This window comes from Oncorhynchus gorbuscha, linkage group LG09 (assembly GCF_021184085.1).
Source record: "Oncorhynchus gorbuscha isolate QuinsamMale2020 ecotype Even-year linkage group LG09, OgorEven_v1.0, whole genome shotgun sequence".
NCBI lineage: Eukaryota > Metazoa > Chordata > Actinopteri > Salmoniformes > Salmonidae > Oncorhynchus > Oncorhynchus gorbuscha.
Genome location: NC_060181.1, coordinates 56,715,975 through 56,734,778, shown reverse-complemented (window position 1 = coordinate 56,734,778; position 18,804 = coordinate 56,715,975). Strand labels below are relative to the sequence as shown.

Genomic DNA, 18,804 nt, shown 5'->3' with positions numbered 1-18,804 from the left:
AGTCAAGAAGACAACGACAATGTGCTTCTTCTAGGGCATGTTTGAACAGTCGTGCAGCTTAACATTTGTTTTATTTCACACACTAACCGTGTATCATAATTCATAGCAACCGTGAATCATTGTTATTTGATTTTGTCTTAACCCGCAAATCTGGGCTTTGTGTTAGATTGAATGTGACTCTAGGATGCCCTCTAGTGTGACAGCGCACCCCTGTAAATAGGCTTTTCAGCTGAAGCAAGGATTGACTTAAAAACAGCTCATGTTTTATTAAAACCAACATTTATCTAGGCCACAGTATTGTGATCTATTTAGCCATGGGCGAGGTCAGCGGGTTTTATTTGACCAATTTTGTGATTCAGAGGGCTACAGAAAGAGTGCTGGAAACGCCTATGCTTATGTATTTCTGACGTTGGTGTGTTTTATTTGAGGCGGAGCTAGAGACCACTGACACGTAAGGATCCTGCATTAATTCCAAGGGAGAAGCTACATAGGCCTACATCTTTTTAGTCGAGAAGAATGTCATTTTTAAATACAACCAGCTGCTAATGTTTTCTATTCGGGTTGATGCATAAAATTACCCAACGAGTCGCACATTAGGGTGCGTGTAGGCTGGCGACGTAGTCTAAAGTCAACGTTGAAAATGAGATTTGCAATGTTTATTTCTCTGCTGAGGCCGATCGGCCCGGTTATTATCGGTGTTTCTTTGGGATTTACCTTGAGTTTACTTAGTGTGAATTGGGTAGAGGAAACTTGTGTCCTCGACGGGAAAGCGAGTGAAGAAATACGTTTGGCCCAAGATGGGAATTCAAAAGGAGCGAGGAGACCCAATTCGATATCGACTGTGGATGCCGAGGAAGATTTTGAGCCAAGAATAGTGCCATATAAACCAGTCCAACAAAGCCAAACAAAGCAACTTTTTCGGTAAGCACTCAAAAGGGATGGTTAAAACCCGAAAAGGTCAAATGTGTTATTATAAACACGATTCAACAGTGTAGCCTACTTTAGATCTTGTTTTTTTCAGTTGACTTCTGTCTGACGCTATTGCCCCAACTTTTTTTCAGAATGAATATTTTATTGCCCGTTTTCCCAGGAAAACAATGTAGCCAATTTGTCTTTCAGAGGTATATTACGAGTTTAGGTTAATTTAGGCATGTGGTTGTTTTTCACCTTTCTTCGGCAATTGTTCATTTTTGGCATTATTTTCAACTCATAGATGTCAAGCACACTTAAACAACATCAGATAGCAATTGATGAACAATATAACATTACATTGGAAATTAGTCCGTTTTGGAGTCTGCTTTTATTATGACCACTAAAACAGAAACATCTGTGAAAGGACAACATTCCTGAAACTATATCACTAATTTTTACAACCATCGCCCTATCTGTGCCCTTCAGTCTCGGCAACCAGAGTACAGTATTTGGGCCATAACAAATTATTGTAAAGGATTGTATTGATGTAGTCTACCTACTGTATGTGAAATAATATTTGGAGAATTGCATTTAATATGGTGCCATGTGCTTGCCTAACCCTGCGTAGGATGCACAGTCAAGTTTTGCATCATGGTGTAGTTGTGTATTATCCTGGATGTAGAAAATAGTCAAGTTAAACAAAAATCCTTGAACAATGAAATAACACATGGAATCATGTAGTAACCAAAAAGAAGTGTTAAACAATTCAAAATATATTTGAGATTCTTCAAAGTAGCCACCTTTTTCCTTGACAGCTTTGCACACGCTTGGTATATATACACACCAAGTGTGTGCAAAGCTGTCAAGGAAAAGGGTGGCTACTTTGAAGAATCTCAAATATATTTTGATTTGTTTAACACTTATTTTTGGTTACTACATGATTCCATGTGTTATTTCATAGTTTTTGATGTCTTCACTATTATTCTACAATGTAGAAAATAGTTTTTAAAAAATACAAATCCTGGAGTGACTAGGTGTCCAAACTTTTGACTTGTACTACTATACATATAAACTCTTGGCATTCTCTCAACCAGCTTCACCTGGAATGCATTTCCAACAGTCCCAAATCATCTCAATTGTGTTGAGGTTGAGGCCAGGTAATCTGATGCATCACGCTCCTTTAAACAGTTGATGTTGAGATGTCTGTTACTTGAACTCTGTGGCGCAATTATTTGGGCTGCAATCTGAGGTGCAGTAAGGGATTTATCTTCTCCAGCAGAGGTAACTCTGGTTCTTCCTTTCCTGTGGCAGTCCTCGTGCGAGCCATTTTCATCATAGTGCTTGATGTTTCTTTACAACTGCACTTGAAGAAACTTTAAAAGTTCTTAATGTTCCGTATTGACTGACCTTCATGTCTTAAAATAACGATGGACTGTTGTTTCTCTTTACTTAGTTGAGCTGTTCTTGCCAATTTATGGACTTGGTCTTTTACCAAATGGGGTTATCTTCTGTATACCACCCCTACTGATTGGCTCAAACACATTAAGAAGGAAATGCATTCCACAAGTTAACTTTTTAAGAAGGCAGCTTTCCAGGTGACTACCCCATGAAGCTGGTTGAGAGAATGCCAAGCGTGTGCAAAGCTGTCAAGGCAAAGGGTGGCTGCTTTGAAGAATCTCAAATATAAAATATATTTAGCTTTGTTTAACACTTTTTAGGTTACTACATGTTTCCATATGTGTTATTTCATAGTGTTGATGTATTCACTATTCTACAACGTAGAAATACATAGAACCCTTCAATGAGTAGGTGTTCTGAAACATTTGACTGGTACTCTATGTATATGTACAGTGCCTTGCAAAAGTATTCAGACCCCTTGGATTTCTTCACATTTTGTTATGGATGTAGTTGTCATTTTGATTTTAAAAATAAATAAGAGCTAAAATGTAGTTGTTACATAAGTATTCAGCCACTAGTTGTTACATAAGTATTCAGCCACTAACCTAAATTAGTTCAGGAGTCAAATTTGGAATGATAGCTGTTGAAATGATTTTTTAAATGATTAACCTTTCATCTGTGCCCCATACATACTACATCTGTATGGTCCCTCATTTCAAGCACAGATTTAACTACCAAGACCCGGGAGCTTTTGATTGGAGCGAGTGGTCGCATCTGCACGTCGCTCCAACGGGTAGTATAACTTTTTCATTATATTTCATTATATCACAACGGTTTGATTTGTCTTATCTTAGCAATTTCTTCTCAGCTAGCTACATAGCCGTCTTTGTATCAAAGATAATTGCGTAATTATCGTATTTCGCCGTCCTAACGTAGTCTTCACTAGCCAGCTAGCTAACGTCCACTGATTAGCTGCACTGAGAAACTTTTACACTCAACTGAACGACTTGATTAGTTTAGTGTTAGCTACCTACATAGCTGTCTTTGCTGTCTTCGTATCATCGTATCATCGTATCCAAGATAATTGTGTTGTTTAGGTTTAGAGTGTGTAGTCTTAGAGTGATTATCTTAATTTACCGAGGTTAGCTAGCCAGCTATTTGTCGTCCTTAACGTAGGTGACTCTGCTAGCTAGCCAACAGCTAGCCAACGCTAGCCAACGTCTTCTGTATAGAACTCAACTACCCGGTCGCATTCACAGGTTGTATCACATTTTCACTTCATTTCATTACAGTACAACGGTTTGATTTGTTTGATCGTAGCTAGCTACTTAGCTAGCTACATAGCCATCTTTGTATCAAAGATAATTGTGTAGTCTAGAGCGATTTTCTAGGTTCGCTAGCCATCTATTGTCGTTCTTTTAACGCAACGTAACGTAAACAACACTGCTAGCTAGCCTGCTAGCCCCGAATAGCAACACTGCAGAAACTATTACACTCAACGGAATGACTTGATTAGTGTAGTGTCAACAACGCACCCACTGCCAGCTGGCCTACTTCAGCAGTACTGTATCATTTTAATCATTTTAGTCAATAAGATTCTTGCTACGTAGCTTAACTTTCTGAACATTCGAGACGTGTAGTCCACTTGTCATTCAATCTCCTTTGCATTAGCGTAGCCTCTTCTGTAGCCTGTCAACTATGTGTCTGTTTATCCCTGTTCTCTCCTCTCTGCACAGACCATACAAACGCTCCTCACCGCGTGGCCGCGGCCACCCTACTCTGGTGGTCCCAGCGCGCACGACCCACGTGGAGTTCCAGGTCTCCGGTAGCCTCTGGAACTGCCAATCTGCGGTCAACAAGGCAGAGTTCATCTCAGCCTATGCCTCCCTCCAGTCCCTCGACTTCTTGGCACTGACGGAAACATGGATCACCACAGACAACACTGCTACTCCTACTGCTCTCTCTTCGTCCGCCCACGTGTTCTCGCACACCCGAGAGCATCTGGTCAGCGGGGTGGTGGCACCGGGATCCTCATCTCTCCCAAGTGGTCATTCTCTCTTTCTCCCCTTACCCATCTGTCTATCGCCTCCTTTGAATTCCATGCTGTCACAGTTACTAGCCCTTTCAAGCTTAACATCCTTATCATTTATCGCCCTCCAGGTTCCCTCGGAGAGTTCATCAATGAGCTTGATGCCTTGATAAGCTCCTTTCCTGAGGACGGCTCACCTCTCACAGTTCTGGGCGACTTTAACCTCCCCACGTCTACCTTTGACTCTTTCCTCTCTGCCTCCTTCTTTCCACTCCTCTCCTCTTTTGACCTCACCCTCTCACCTTCCCCCTACTCACAAGGCAGGCAATACGCTCGACCTCATCTTTACTAGATGCTGTTCTTCCACTAACCTCACTGCAACTCCCCTCCAAGTCTCCGACCACTGCCTTGTATCCTTTTCCCTCTCGCTCTCATCCAACACCTCCCACACTGCCCCTACTCGGATGGTATCGCGCCGTCCCAACCTTCGCTCTCTCTCCCCCGCTACTCTCTCCTCTTCCATCCTATCATCTCTTCCCTCCGCTCAAACCTTCTCCCACCTATCTCCTGATTCTGCCTCCTCAACCCTCCTCTCCTCCCTCTCTGCATCCCTTGACTCTCTATGTCCCCTATCCTCCAGGCCGGCTCGGTCCTCCCCTCCCCGCTCCGTGGCTCGATGACTCATTGCGAGCTCACAGAACAGGGCTCCGGGCAGCCGAGCGGAAATGGAGGAAAACTCGCCTCCCTGCGGACCTGGCATCCTTTCACTCCCTCCTCTCTACATTTTCCTCCTCTGTCTCTGCTGCTAAAGCCACTTTCTACCACGCTAAATTCCAAGCATCTGCCTCTAACCCTAGGAAGCTCTTTGCCACCTTCTCCTCCCTCCTGAATCCTCCGCCCCCTCCCCCCTCCTCCCTCTCTGCAGATGACTTCGTCAACCATTTTGAAAAGAAGGTCGACGACATCCGATCCTCGTTTGCTAAGTCAAACGACACCGCTGGTTCTGCTCACACTGCCCTACCCTGTGCTCTGACCTCTTTCTCCCCTCTCTCTCCAGATGAAATCTCGCGTCTTGTGACGGCCGGCCGCCCAACAACCTGCCCGCTTGACCCTATCCCCTCCTCTCTTCTCCAGACCATTTCCGGAGACCTTCTCCCTTACCTCACCTCGCTCATCAACTCATCCCTGACCGTTGGCTACGTCCCTTCCGTCTTCAAGAGAGCGAGAGTTGCACCCCTTCTGAAAAAACCTACACTCGATCCCTCCGATGTCAACAATTACAGACCAGTATCCCTTCTTTCTTTTCTCTCCAAAACTCTTGAACGTGCCGTCCTTGGCCAGCTCTCCCGCTATCTCTCTCTGAATGACCTTCTTGATCCAAATCAGTCAGGTTTCAAGACTAGTCATTCAACTGAGACTGCTCTCCTCTGTATCACGGAGCGCTCCGCACTGCTAAAGCTAACTCTCTCTCCTCTGCTCTCATCCTTCTAGATCTATCGGCTGCCTTCGATACTGTGAACCATCAGATCCTCCTCTCCACCCTCTCCGAGTTGGGCATCTCCGGCGCGGCCCACGCTTGGTTGCGTCCTACCTGACAGGTCGCTCCTACCAGGTGGCGTGGCGAGAATCTGTCTCCTCACCACGCGCTCTCACCACTGGTGTCCCCCAGGGCTCTGTTCTTGGCCCTCTCCTATTCTCGCTATACACCAAGTCACTTGGCTCTGTCATAACCTCACATGGTCTCTCTTATCATTGCTATGCAGACGACACACAATTAATCTTCTCCTTTCCCCCTTCTGATGACCAGGTGGCGAATCGCATCTCTGCATGTCTGGCAGACATATCAGTGTGGATGACGGATCACCACCTCAAGCTGAACCTCGGCAAGACGGAGCTGCTCTTCCTCCCGGGGAAGGACTGCCCGTTCCATGATCTCGCCATCACGGTCGACAACTCCATTGTGTCCTCCTCCCAGAGCGCCAAGAACCTTGGCGTGATCCTGGACAACACCCTGTCGTTCTCAACTAACATCAAGGCGGTGGCCCGTTCCTGTAGGTTCATGCTCTACAACATCCGCAGAGTACGACCCTGCCTCACACAGGAAGCGGCGCAGGTCCTAATCCAGGCACTTGTCATCTCCCGTCTGGATTACTGCAACTCGCTGTTGGCTGGGCTCCCTGCCTGTGCCATTAAACCCCTTCAACTCATCCAGAACGCCGCAGCCCGTCTGGTGTTCAACCTTCCCAAGTTCTCTCACGTCACCCCGCTCCTCCGTTCTCTCCACTGGCTTCCAGTTGAAGCTCGCATCCGCTACAAGACCATGGTGCTTGCCTACGGAGCTGTGAGGGGAACGGCACCTCAGTACCTCCAGGCTCTGATCAGGCCCTACACCCAAACAAGGGCACTGCGTTCATCCACCTCTGGCCTGCTCGCCTCCCTACCACTGAGGAAGTACAGCTCCCGCTCAGCCCAGTCAAAACTGTTCGCTGCCCTGGCCCCCCCAATGGTGGAACAAACTCCCTCACGACGCCAGGACAGCGGAGTCAATCACCACCTTCCGGAGACACCTGAAACCCCACCTCTTTAAGGAATACCTAGGATAGGTTAAGTAATCCCTCTCACCCCACCCCCCCTAAGTTTTAGATGCACTATTGTTAAGTGACTGTCCCACTGGATGTCATAAGGTGAATGCACCAATTTGTAAGTCGCTCTGGATAAGAGCGTCTGCTAAATGACTTAAATGTAATGTAAATGTAAAAGAAGGGTAGTGATTGTTAGATGGGTAATAATAACAAATTAGACATTCAATATATTTTTAAGCATGGTCAAGTTAATAATTGTTTGGGGTTTATATATTAAACCACCCAGACACAAAGATAATCGTCCTTCTGCTCAGGGATGTTACCATGAGGCCATTGGTGATTTTTAGAACTACGTTGTTCAATGTCTGTGATGGTAGAAAACTGAGGATGACTCAACAAAATTGTAGTGACTCCACAATAATGACCTAAATATTCCAAAACTTGCATCTTGTATGCAACGAGGCACTAAAGTAATCCTGTAAAGGAATACACTTTATTTTGCCAAAAAATGTTTGGTGCAAATCCGGCACATCAGAGGAACTACCTCTTTATTTTCAAGCATGGTGGTTGCTGCATCATGGTATGGGTATGCTTGCCATTGGCAAATGCTGAGGAGTTTTTTTTTAAAGGATAAAAATAAATGGGATGGAGCTAAGCACAGGCTAAATCCTGGAGGAAAACCTGCTTCTGTCTGCTTTACACCAGAGACTGGGAGAAGAATGTACCTTTCAGCAGGACAATCACCTACAACACAAGGCCGAATCTACACTGGAATTTCCAAGAAGATGGCGAATGTTCCTGAGTGGAACATAGTCATTTGAAAAAGTAGGCGTACCCCCAGATGTATTTTTAATTTTTAAACACATTTGGACAGACGGATATGTGATCTTCACTTCAACACTATTGACAGATAAAGGTAACCTAATTTACAAAATACACCGAAAGATTATACTTTGCAATCATCTATTCATCAAAAATCAACAAATGTACACCCCTAGCTTCAATAGCTTGTGTTTCCCCCGTTGGCTGAAATAACTTAATGTAGCTGTTTCTTTTAACTGTCTATCAGTCTCTTACAATGACTGGGAGGAATTTGTGTCCACTCTACTTTACAGCACTGCTTCAACTGTCATGTTTGAGGGCTTTCTTGCATGCACGGCCTGCTTCAAGTCCCCCTACAAAATTTCGATAGGATTGAGAGTTGGGTTTTGACTCTGCCATTCCATAACCCTCAATTTCTTCTTTTTGAGCTGTTCTGTTGTAGCTTTGCTTCTGGGTTTTGGATTATTGTCCTGTTGCAAGATCCATGTTCGGTTCAGCTTCAGCTTTTTGACAGATGGCCCAACATTCTCAAGAATTCTCTGGTACAATCCTAGAATTCATGGTTGACTCAATGATGGCAAGTTGGCCAGGCCCTGAGGCAGCAAAGCAGCCCCAAACCATAATGCCACCGCCTCCATGCTTTATGGTTGGTATGAGTTTTTTTTTGCCAAACATGGTGTCTGGCATTGTGCTCTGGACAGATGAGGTGAAGTTGTTTGGCCACATTGTTCCAGTAGTTTTGGTCTTTACCCAGGTGTTGTTTGGCAAACGTCAGTCGTGTCTTGAGGCGTCTTCCTTCCTGACCTCCCATGTAGGCCAAGTTTGTGCAGTCTCTTTCTGACAGATGACTCCTGTACTTCGACATTGATTGTGGCAAGAGAGGCCTGTAAGATCCCTTGATGTTACCCTGGGGTTCTTAGAGACTTCTATGAGCATATTTCGGTCAGCTCTTGGTCTGAATTTGGTGGGATGACATGTCCTAGGTAGATTGCCAGTGGCCTGGAGGTTTCTCCATTTGAAGATGAGACATTGGACAGTGGAATGATGTACTTCAAACTTCTTGGAACTGGATTTGTAACGCCTCCCAGAATCATGGGCATTAATAATTATTATTTTAAGAGCCTCGGATAGGTATTTTGCTTTTGGCAGGATGTGTTACCACACACCCATATGGTTATGACCGAACCAGACCAGGTTTCTAATCTTTATGGAAGGCTGGACCCGCCTACATTTCTCTCCAATGATTTTCTAATCACTTGCACCTGTTTTGGTGCACCTGGTTCTAATTTTAGACATTTTATATGATGGTAAAGTTAGGGGTGTACTAACTTTTTCTTCATAAGTAAAATGCATTTGTTTATTTTAATTGCGTAACATTTTCAAAGTGAATTTTCTTGTGTGTGGTTTGTTAAATTGGGTTACCTTTCAACGAATGTGGTGGGAATTTAGCTCAAATATGCATGTCCAAATATGTTTAAAAAATATCTACTATCTATACTTTCCAGGGGGTGTACTTACTTTTCACATGACTGTATATCTGCTTGAAAATATTTGATAATACTTTAAATTGACTGTCTAGCCATGATCCCCAACATTCTGACAGCTTGAATAATTTTGAAAATAATAATGGGCAAATATTGTACAATCTAGGTGTGCAAAGCTCGTATAGTATAGACTTGCCCAAGTTGACGCGCAGCTGGAATCGATGCCAAATGTGTTTCTAACATGTATTGACATAGGGAGCTGGATGCTTATGCAACGACTATACATTTGCTATTTAATTTCTATTCATCTATTAAATGTTCAAGTTTTTCCTTCCACTTGGACATTAGTATTTTGTATAAATTGTTGCCAAAAAATGACAAATCAATTGTAATCTCACTTTGTAACACAATGTGAAGAAATCCAAAGATTCTCAATACTTTTGCAAGGAACTCTAAAAATATGTACAAAATCTCTGTTTAGTCTGTTTTTGTGTACTTTGTGTACTTGACATATATTTTTGGATTGATAAGTACCCATCTGATTCTTGAAGAATATAACACAAATGCCTCGTGAGCTTAGTACAACTGTCGTACACCAAAAAATAAACTCCAATGTTTTGTAAACCATGTAAATGACCACTGTTATAATACCATTTTGATATCACTGATGATCGGTCCTTACATCCATAGCCTAGGTTCCATTTCTCCAGCCTCATCACTCAGCTTCTTACTGAAACTGTGTTTTGGGGATGAGACTTAATGTTTTCAATTTAAGGATTGCGTCTTTTAAAAATGTTTTTTAATGAGTGTATGTTTTCCAGGGCTAAGTACATCAGTACAGAGCTGGGGATCCGGCAGCGCCTCTTCGTAGGGATCCTGACGTCCAAAAGCACCATCAACACGTTGGGGGTGGCCGTGAACCGCACCATCAGCCACCACCTGGACACTGTGGTCTTCTTCACCGGCATGCGCAACCGCAAAGTGCCCCACGGCATGTTCGTGGTCACCCATGGGGACGAGAGGCTCATATGGAACATTTTCCAGACCATCAAGTACATCTTGGAGCACTACGTCCATGAGTATGACTGGTTCTACCTGGCCCAGGACGACACCTACACCGAGGCAGACCGGATCCAACAGCTGGTGGATCACCTGAGCATAGACCGGGAGCTTTACATGGGCAGACCTGAGGAGTTTATAGGTGGGGAGATGGAGGGGAGGTACTGCTACGGTGGGTTCGGATACCTCCTGTCCCGTACCCTGCTGCTCCGGCTCAAACCCTTCCTGGAGAACTGTAGGAATGACATCCTGAGCGCCAGGCCTGACGAGTGGCTGGGCAGATGCATCATTGATTATGCCAACACCAACTGTGTGGCTGAGCATGAGGTAGGCTATATATTGCTACTGTCTTGTACAGACGAGTTCCACTAAGAGTTCTGTTCCATGGGTTTATGATCCCTTTGACCAAGAGACTGTTTTCCCGGAAATAGATTAGCCCTAGTCCTAGAATAAGAAGCATGTTTAAAGGAGATTCTCTATTCAGTAAGGAGATTCTCTATTCATTTTTTTAAGGCCCCGACTAGACTTAATCTGTGCCCGAAAAAGCATCCCCAAGTGTTTCTCAGCAAGTGAACGTTTCTTGTGTCAACAAAGCAGACCCGTGTTGAATACATAATGTCAAATACTTGCGCTGCGCTTGATTTAGTTCGTCCAGTACCATAGAACTAATGTATAGTCACAAAAGTGGACGCTCAAGTATTGAACATGTGTATTTGGCCCAGGTCTGCTCTGAGTAGAAACTACAAGTCGATTGCCTTTCACTGGCATCTTCCCCCAAAAAGATGAAACGGAGCCTGACTTTATGACGCCTCATAAACTTGACTCATTATCTGTCAGTGTAGTCGGCTGGTTCCTGCTCCGTAATCGCTTGAGACACACGCACACCATATTGTAAAAAAGAAATTGAAGGACATATCCTACATCAAAACATAAGAGCCATCTTTCAAGATCCACCAGCCTCACATTAGAATACTTTCTTTCCAAACTACATCTGTAGTTAAAAAAGTAGTCTCCTTAAAGTGTATACTAGTGACATCTATAGAATAAAGCATGTTGCACCATTATTAGTGCTAAAACATAGTTGTAACACCATCGGTGTTTCAGCACTGCATTCTCTGTAGAGTCAGATTTGCCCGTCTTCACGCTGGGGCCCCTGAGGGTACTTGTCCCCTCTGCTGTGACGGGGAGCTTTGCTTCTCCTGTTCTGCACTGACAGTCAGGGACCCAGTGGAGCCCTGTCACAGTCACACTGCTTGTCCAAGTGACAGTTTAAAGACTGTGCACCTTCGATAACTAAATTGATTTCATCTGTTTGTATATGTTACCCGTTTTGGCCCATAGTGTGGCCGCATGCACATTACACCATTCTATCGCAATACTATTTAGAAGTCTATTTATTTTTTACATAATGAGTAGTTAATGCAAGACAGTTTGAATTTGCCTAAACTTTTTTCTGTGGCGTGTTACGTTCTATACCCTCTTTAATTGCGCTTCCATTTTTTTTCTCCTTTGGTCGCATTTGAGCAGGAAACCATCTTGTTTAAGAGTGTGTATTGGAACAGAAACTGAGGGCCTGTTTCACTGCTACGTGGTCATCTTGCCTCAGGGCCAGCACAACTCCAGGGGGGAGAAAGGAGAAGTAGGGGAAAAGTCAGATGAAAAAACATGGGAGAGTGTTACGTGGAAGTACAACTCCCATTCCACAACTGTATTTGTAACAGTTATCAGTTGTGTCGAAGTGACATTGATTCTTTAGACCTTTGCAATTAATTTCAGTCCGACGGTTGGTGACCTCTGTTCATGCGATTTCATTATTTGTTATTTTAATAGCTTGATCAGATTGGATAAAGATTGGATAAATGCTTTCTTCTGAATTGGTTAACTTCTTAAGGTGCTTACTCTGTTTATTCTAAATGGTTGTCTGTTTAAATTAAAGCTGCAATATGTACCTTTTTGGCCAACCTGACCAAATTCACATAGAAATGTGAGTTATAGATCTGTCATGCTCATCAAAGGCAAGTACAAGAGGCGGTGGATCTGTTCTATGTGCTTAAGTTTTTGCTTTTACTTTTTTTAAACTTTTACTTTTATTTTTGTAAATTAGTTGGGGGAAAAATAAGAAGAAATATTTGACCAGCGGTTTAGATAGTACAATGATTATCTACTGTACACTATACTTGCTTGTTTTGTCACACTGAAATTAGGCGAACATGCAGTAGACTTTTAGCAAACTGGAAATGGCGGAGCAATTTCTGCATCGTGCATCTTTAAGTGGTCTTATTACTTATGGTAATGTAGGTGTTCGTACACTGATTCCTCTTAGGTTGTGACACCATACATTCCAGTAGTGTTTTTCCTATGAAGCCATTTCTAAAAGTTTGTTAAACATGAATTGTTTGGACAGAAGTTGTTTCAAGTTTTATTAGCTATAAGTACGGGATAGGCAAGGTATACATCGTCCGTCCAACGAAACGTTTACTTGCAGGTTCCTTCTCGACAATGCAACAGCAATAAGAAATAGTAAAAGAATACAACAAAGTAAAATGGCAGAAGAATAGAAAACATTTTAGCATAAGTATAATAACAGAAAGGAACTATTTTTAGTACAATAGAGCAGGTGGTCAGTCCAGTTCAAGTGTTCCGCAGTCTAAAGGCTTGTAGATAGAAACTATCAGACGTCATGTTCCAATAGGTCTGTGTGGGGTCCCTTCCATATGGCGTTGTTTTGAGTAGATGTCCTGGATGGGTGGAAGTATCGTCCCAGTGATGTACTGGGCCGTCTTCACCACCCGCTGGAGGGTCTTGCAGGTGCATTTGAACCGGTGGGCTATGTGTATTTTTATTTCATTAATTGAAGAGAGAGAGAAAATACAATCTAAAGTGCTTTACTCTTACATGTTGTTAGGATCTGTAATACAATGGTTGTCGGAACTCCTAGTACAGAAAGTTGGTGCTCAAAAAGAAGCCTTTCCTCTCCCTTTTGCTATGACCGATACGGGCTGTAAGGGTCAATGGGTTTGGAAACTGCTAGTGAAACAGCTGCTAAGAAGAGTTTTTCTAAAACATGTCAGAGGACCAATGTTTGATAGTGGAGCATCATCAGGGCTAAATGTCTATCACTCTGAAATGCTGTTTTAGTTAGGAAAGATGACTAATTGCCTTAGGTGGACTAAAACTGATTCACTGTCTGACACATTCTCTTATTTTTATTTTTTTCTTCATACCTTCTCTTTGAAAGCACCCCATATCTCCCCTACATTAATTTCCTCCATCCAAATAGATAGGAAAGCTTCCAAAACCATTTCCAAGTAAACAATCCTATCAGCTTTCAACCGTCACTAGTAAATAATACACAGGGCTCTATTTCCAGCTTTCACTGAGGCCGCAAGTGTCAAACGCACGTTAGTTGGCCATTTCGGCATGCGTGAGGTTCGGCAATTTATCTGTCTAACATCGGCTCTCTTGCACTGAGGTGGGAGGGGTAGCAATATTTGACTTGTCTTCAAAAATGAAAATTTCATGGAGCACAAAGGGTGAGATTTTAAGACAAACGAAAAAGCAGGTCTTCGCGGTAACATGGATGGTAATGACATGGAATTTGAGGGCGGGAGCACAAACCTATTCAGCCGTGACGCACCATGCCCATACGCTCCTGTAACGAGGGGAAATTTGCATTTTGCGCTGGTAACCCTGGCATTTAGAAACCTAAAACCTTTTACATTTTTAAGTTGATTTAAAAAACCAAGCATAGCCTCCCCTCCCCCTCAGAAGGCAGTTTGTTTTTGGTAGCAGACTATCAATAAAGGGTTTGACTAGCGAGACTGCTTTGAAATAAACCTTAATCACCTACAGCTTTACTTAAAGATGAAATTTGGAAGCAGCAAAACAGTGAGTGGATAAGTTATTTCAGCCAGCTCCCATTATTATTTTGGACATGTGTTAAACCTCCTGTGTACATATGTCCATAAGAAATGTGCCGGTCGGTGGCCCTCGTATTTATTTATATATATTTTTACATTAAAACAACTTTTTATTAGGATGATTCAACGTCCTTGGCTTCATGGTGAGAACGTCCATGGCTCGCACGCAATGCAATTTAGGAGCTGTCTGCTATTTCTGGAGAAGTGCGAATGCTATCTGTAGAGTGGATGTGTAGCCTATAATGATGAGGGGACATTATCTTTATGTTGAATTTGGATCTCTGTTTGGATCTCCTATGAAAGTGCGTAAAACCCTCTGTCGTCTACGTTGCCTCATTTATTATGTCCTCGCAGGGAGCCGTTATTGTGGCTGTAACTATATTTAGACGGCCTCTTTAAAACCAGTTGTTTTGATTTTAGAATCGTTCACTCGCTTTTTAAGCCGTATCAGTACTGACTTTAATCTTGCTTATTGACAATGTTTGGCATGTCCATCATTGAGACATGGCAGACGTAATGCTATTTTACAGTTGGCCTAGCCAATATATCAATGAAAAATGCTATGTTCAACAATACATTTCCATATTGAAACCGTGCAATTAAGTCTTCGAACAATGTGCCTTGCAAACATGTTCAACAGATTTAGCAAATATGGGACAGGCCTACATATATTTTGTTTCTGTAGGCTATTTAACAAAGTAGGCTACAACAAACTAACATTCAAATCAGTGTTGATGACAACGCAATACATAAAAGTCCGTAAATGCACAACTTGAAGCAACCACCTATTTAGCCATGGAGCAAGTTCTGATTGGCCAGTGAGGGGTCAAGCCTCCACCTACAACTAATTTATTCATCAAAACCCAGCCCTTTCATGCCACTGCTTAGATTTGATGAAATGGAACCCAAAGACTTAACTCAGTCTTCTGTTTGTTTTCACCCAATTTCCCATGTTACCACTTTGCTAAATGTACAGTACCATTCAAACGTTTGGACACACCTACTCATTCCAGAGTTTCTTCATTTTTACTATATTCTACATTGTAGAATAATAGTGAAGAGATCAACTATGCAATAACACATGGAATTGTGTAGTAACCCCAAAAAGGCTTAAATTATTTGCTTTGCCTTAATGACAGCTTTGCACGCTCTTGGCATTCTCTCAACCCGAGGTAGTCACCTGGAATGCATTTCAATTAACAGGTGTGCCTTTAAGTTAAGTTGTGGAATTTCTTTCCTTAATGCGTTTGAACCAATCCGTTGTTGTGACGAGGTAGGGGTTGGTATGCAGAAGATAACCCCCCCCCAAAAAGTGTTACTACATGATTCCATATGTGTTATTTCATAGTTGTGATGTCTTAACTATTATTCTACAATGTAGAAAATGGTTAAAAAAATAAAAACCCTGAAATGTGTCGGTGTGTCCAAACCTTTGACTGGCACTGTACATACATTTTTGTTTTGTTTTCAGGGGCTGCAGTACTACCATTACGAGATGGGCAAGAACTCGGATCCGAGTAAGGTGAAGAATGTGCAGTTTAATAACGCCTTGACTGTCCACCCAGTATCTGACCCTGAGCAGATGTACAGACTACACAAACACTTCACTGAAATCGAACTTCGGAGGACATACGATGAGATCGAGAAGTTGCAGGTAAACGATCTAATCCTGAACGCCACAAAACATCCTTTGTCCAGTGAACACCGATGCAGTCAGTCTCCCCTGTCTGTTTTCATTTAACATTGAGCGCTGAAGGCTTATTTCAGTTTAATATTTGTTTTTTGAATGACTGTTCTCTTGGTTGGACATAAGGGGCATTTAAAGATATGCTTGGGAACTTTGCCAACTAGTATTTTTTAAACCTCCTGCTTTGGGCTGGATGAGTTGTGTAGTTCATTCATGCATAATTCCCTAGTTTTGAAAGTTTTCTGGAAGCCTTGCGGTGCCATTTTCCCAAAAATGTTCCCTACGTGGGCCAGCACCCTAGCAATTTGAGTTCATGCCAATGAGATTTAGCCCCTCGCCATTTGAGTGACAGCAGCTAACAAGATGTACACACAGCAGGAGAGAGAGAGAGAGAGAGAGAGAGAGAGAGAGAGAGAGAGAGAGAGAGAGAGAGAGAGAGAGAGAGAGAGAGAGAGAGAGAGAGAGAGAGAGAGAGAGAGAGAGAGAGAGAGAGAGAGAGAGAGAGAGAGAGAGAGAGAGAGAGAGAGAGAGAGAGAGAGAGAGAGAGAGAGAGAGAGAGAGAGAGAGAGAGAGAGAGAGAGAGAGAGAGAGAGAGAGAGAGAGAGAGAGAGAGAGAGAGCTTTCAGAACTACTGGCTGAAACATACGAAAGTGCTGGAGAATCTCTTAAATTTTAGCAGTACAGTATCACTGTCAGTTTGACTTTAGAGTTTTTTAAAATTTTTATATCTGTACATCTCATGTGTCCACAGGCAGAGATAAAGAATGTGAGCAAAGTAGCTTTTGATGGCAACCGGAGCGCCCAGTGGCCCGTTGGGATCAATCCTACGTTTGAGCCGAAGTCCCGTTTTGAGGTCATCCGATGGGACTACTTCACAGAGGAGCAGGTCTATTCATGCATTGACGGCTCCCCCAAGTGTGAACTGCGTGGCATTGATCGGTTGGACGTGGCCGACGTCATCGAGAGAGCCATGGGGGAGCTGAACAAGAAGTACAAGCCTGTCCTCCACCTGAAGAAGCAGCAGCTGATCAACGGCTACCGCCGCTTTGACCCCACTCGGGGCATGGAGTACACCCTGGACCTGCAGCTGGAGGTGGTCAACCAGAAGGGCCGCAGTCGCTCCATCACCAAGAGGGTCCACCTGGTGCGTCCCCTGAGTCGCATCGAGATCATCCCCATGCCTTACGTCACAGAGGCCACCAGGGTTCACGTCATCTTGCCGTTGACTTTTCAGGAACGGGGTGCCGTCAACCATTTTCTAGAAGTGTTTGCCACAAATTTGTTTGAGACCAGTGACAACGCCATCTTGACTTTACTGTTCATCTACGACCCATTCGAGGCCCAGCAGGTCAACCAAAATGACATATTCGCCAGTGTTAAAGTGCAGATCAACACATACGAACGCAAGTATCCAGCAGTGAAGATCCTGTGGATAAGTGTCAAGACGGAAACCCCTTCTCAAATCAAATTCATGGACATCATTTCCAAGAAGCACCCAGTAGACACGCTGTTCTTCATCACCAACGTCAACACCAACGTCAACTCCGAGTTCCTCAACCGTTGCCGCATGAACTCCATCAACAACTGGCAGGTATTCTTCCCAATCCACTTCCAGGACTACAACCCAGACATTGCCTTCCACAACCAGGAGCCCCCACCCACAGTAGACCTGGTCAAGGACGCCGGACACTTTGACCGCAGTTCTTTCGAGGAAGCGTGCTTCTACAACTCCGACTACATGGTGACGCGCACGCGCATGGCCTCCGACGTGCAGGAGAACGAGGAGATCATGGAGACCTTGGATATCTACGACATGTTTGTCAGGTACTCCACCCTGCATGTGTTCAGGGCTGTGGAGCCGGCTCTGCACCAGAAGTACCACTACCAGGCCTGTAACCCGCAGCTCAGTGAGGACATCTACCACCGGTGTGTCCAGAGCAACCTGGATGGCCTGGGATCACGTTCCCAGCTCGCCATGCTGTTATTTGAACACGAGCAAGGAAATAGCACTTGATCACCAGCCCCCTTAGAAACTTGACCTAGTATGTGTGTGTATGCGTGAGTGTGTATGAGTGTGTGTTTGTTTTAAAACTAATGCAGTACATTCCTAAGCGGAAACTTTTTTTTAAAAACTAAATGTTTACAATAAAAATGTGCTGTCCGTACAGAAAACGATGGTGGAACCAAATGTGGTTTAAACATTCGGATTTGGTGGTCATGCTGGTTATCTCATTATTTTAACACGTTACAAAAGTTCTACATACCTTTGTGGCTCTTGAGGGTATGGCTTTAAACCTGCACAGCTTTTGATGCTTGGTCATTTGCAGTTTAGTAATCACTACTAAAGCACATCTGTGTGCCTTTAAAAAAAAACTTTTTTTAACCATCAGTCAGTCCTCTTGTATTTTCATGTCCGTTATCATATCAAGCAAAATAAGTAGAGATTTTTTTACATTGTATACATTTAATCAATATTTGAGTCCCTTCCTTTCACATTACACTTCTCACATTTGAATGAATGAGCTGGCATCTGCAATGTAGATTCACTCTACTCGCATGGTAACGGGAAGGAAGCTTTACGGCACTGACGTCATCAGATGCAGAATGAGATTACTGTTGGGTTGAGAGGATTGGATGGTATGTGTTGGTTGGTACTGTAGGTTCCCATAGGGTGACATCACAAACAAGCCTGTAGATGTAGAGCCTCTTCAGGAGGTTACAGTAAAAAGAGAAAGATATGATTGTCTCTTATTTAGAATAGGGAATTATGTAATCTTTATCCATTACATTTATATATGCAACGTTCTGAATGTTAACTCTGAATACACCCCTGGTCAGATACGTTTGTCTGAAGATATTTTGTGAGAGTCCTTGTTGAAAGGCTAACGCACAGTTCAGACGCTGAACTTTT

General features: G+C 43.3%; 1 protein-coding gene across 1 annotated transcript; it reads left to right on the top strand.

Annotated features, from left to right (window-relative positions):
• The first annotated feature begins 318 nt into the window (after positions 1 to 318).
• Positions 319 to 18,100, top strand: LOC124043803 (chondroitin sulfate synthase 2-like). Its single transcript, XM_046362778.1, has 4 exons — positions 319 to 921; positions 10,049 to 10,613; positions 15,678 to 15,860; positions 16,645 to 18,100. Exons 1-4 carry the CDS (start codon positions 641 to 643, stop codon positions 17,905 to 17,907), a joined length of 2,292 nt encoding a protein of 763 aa, XP_046218734.1. The 5' UTR covers positions 319 to 640; the 3' UTR covers positions 17,908 to 18,100.
• The last annotated feature ends 704 nt before the right edge of the window (positions 18,101 to 18,804 follow it).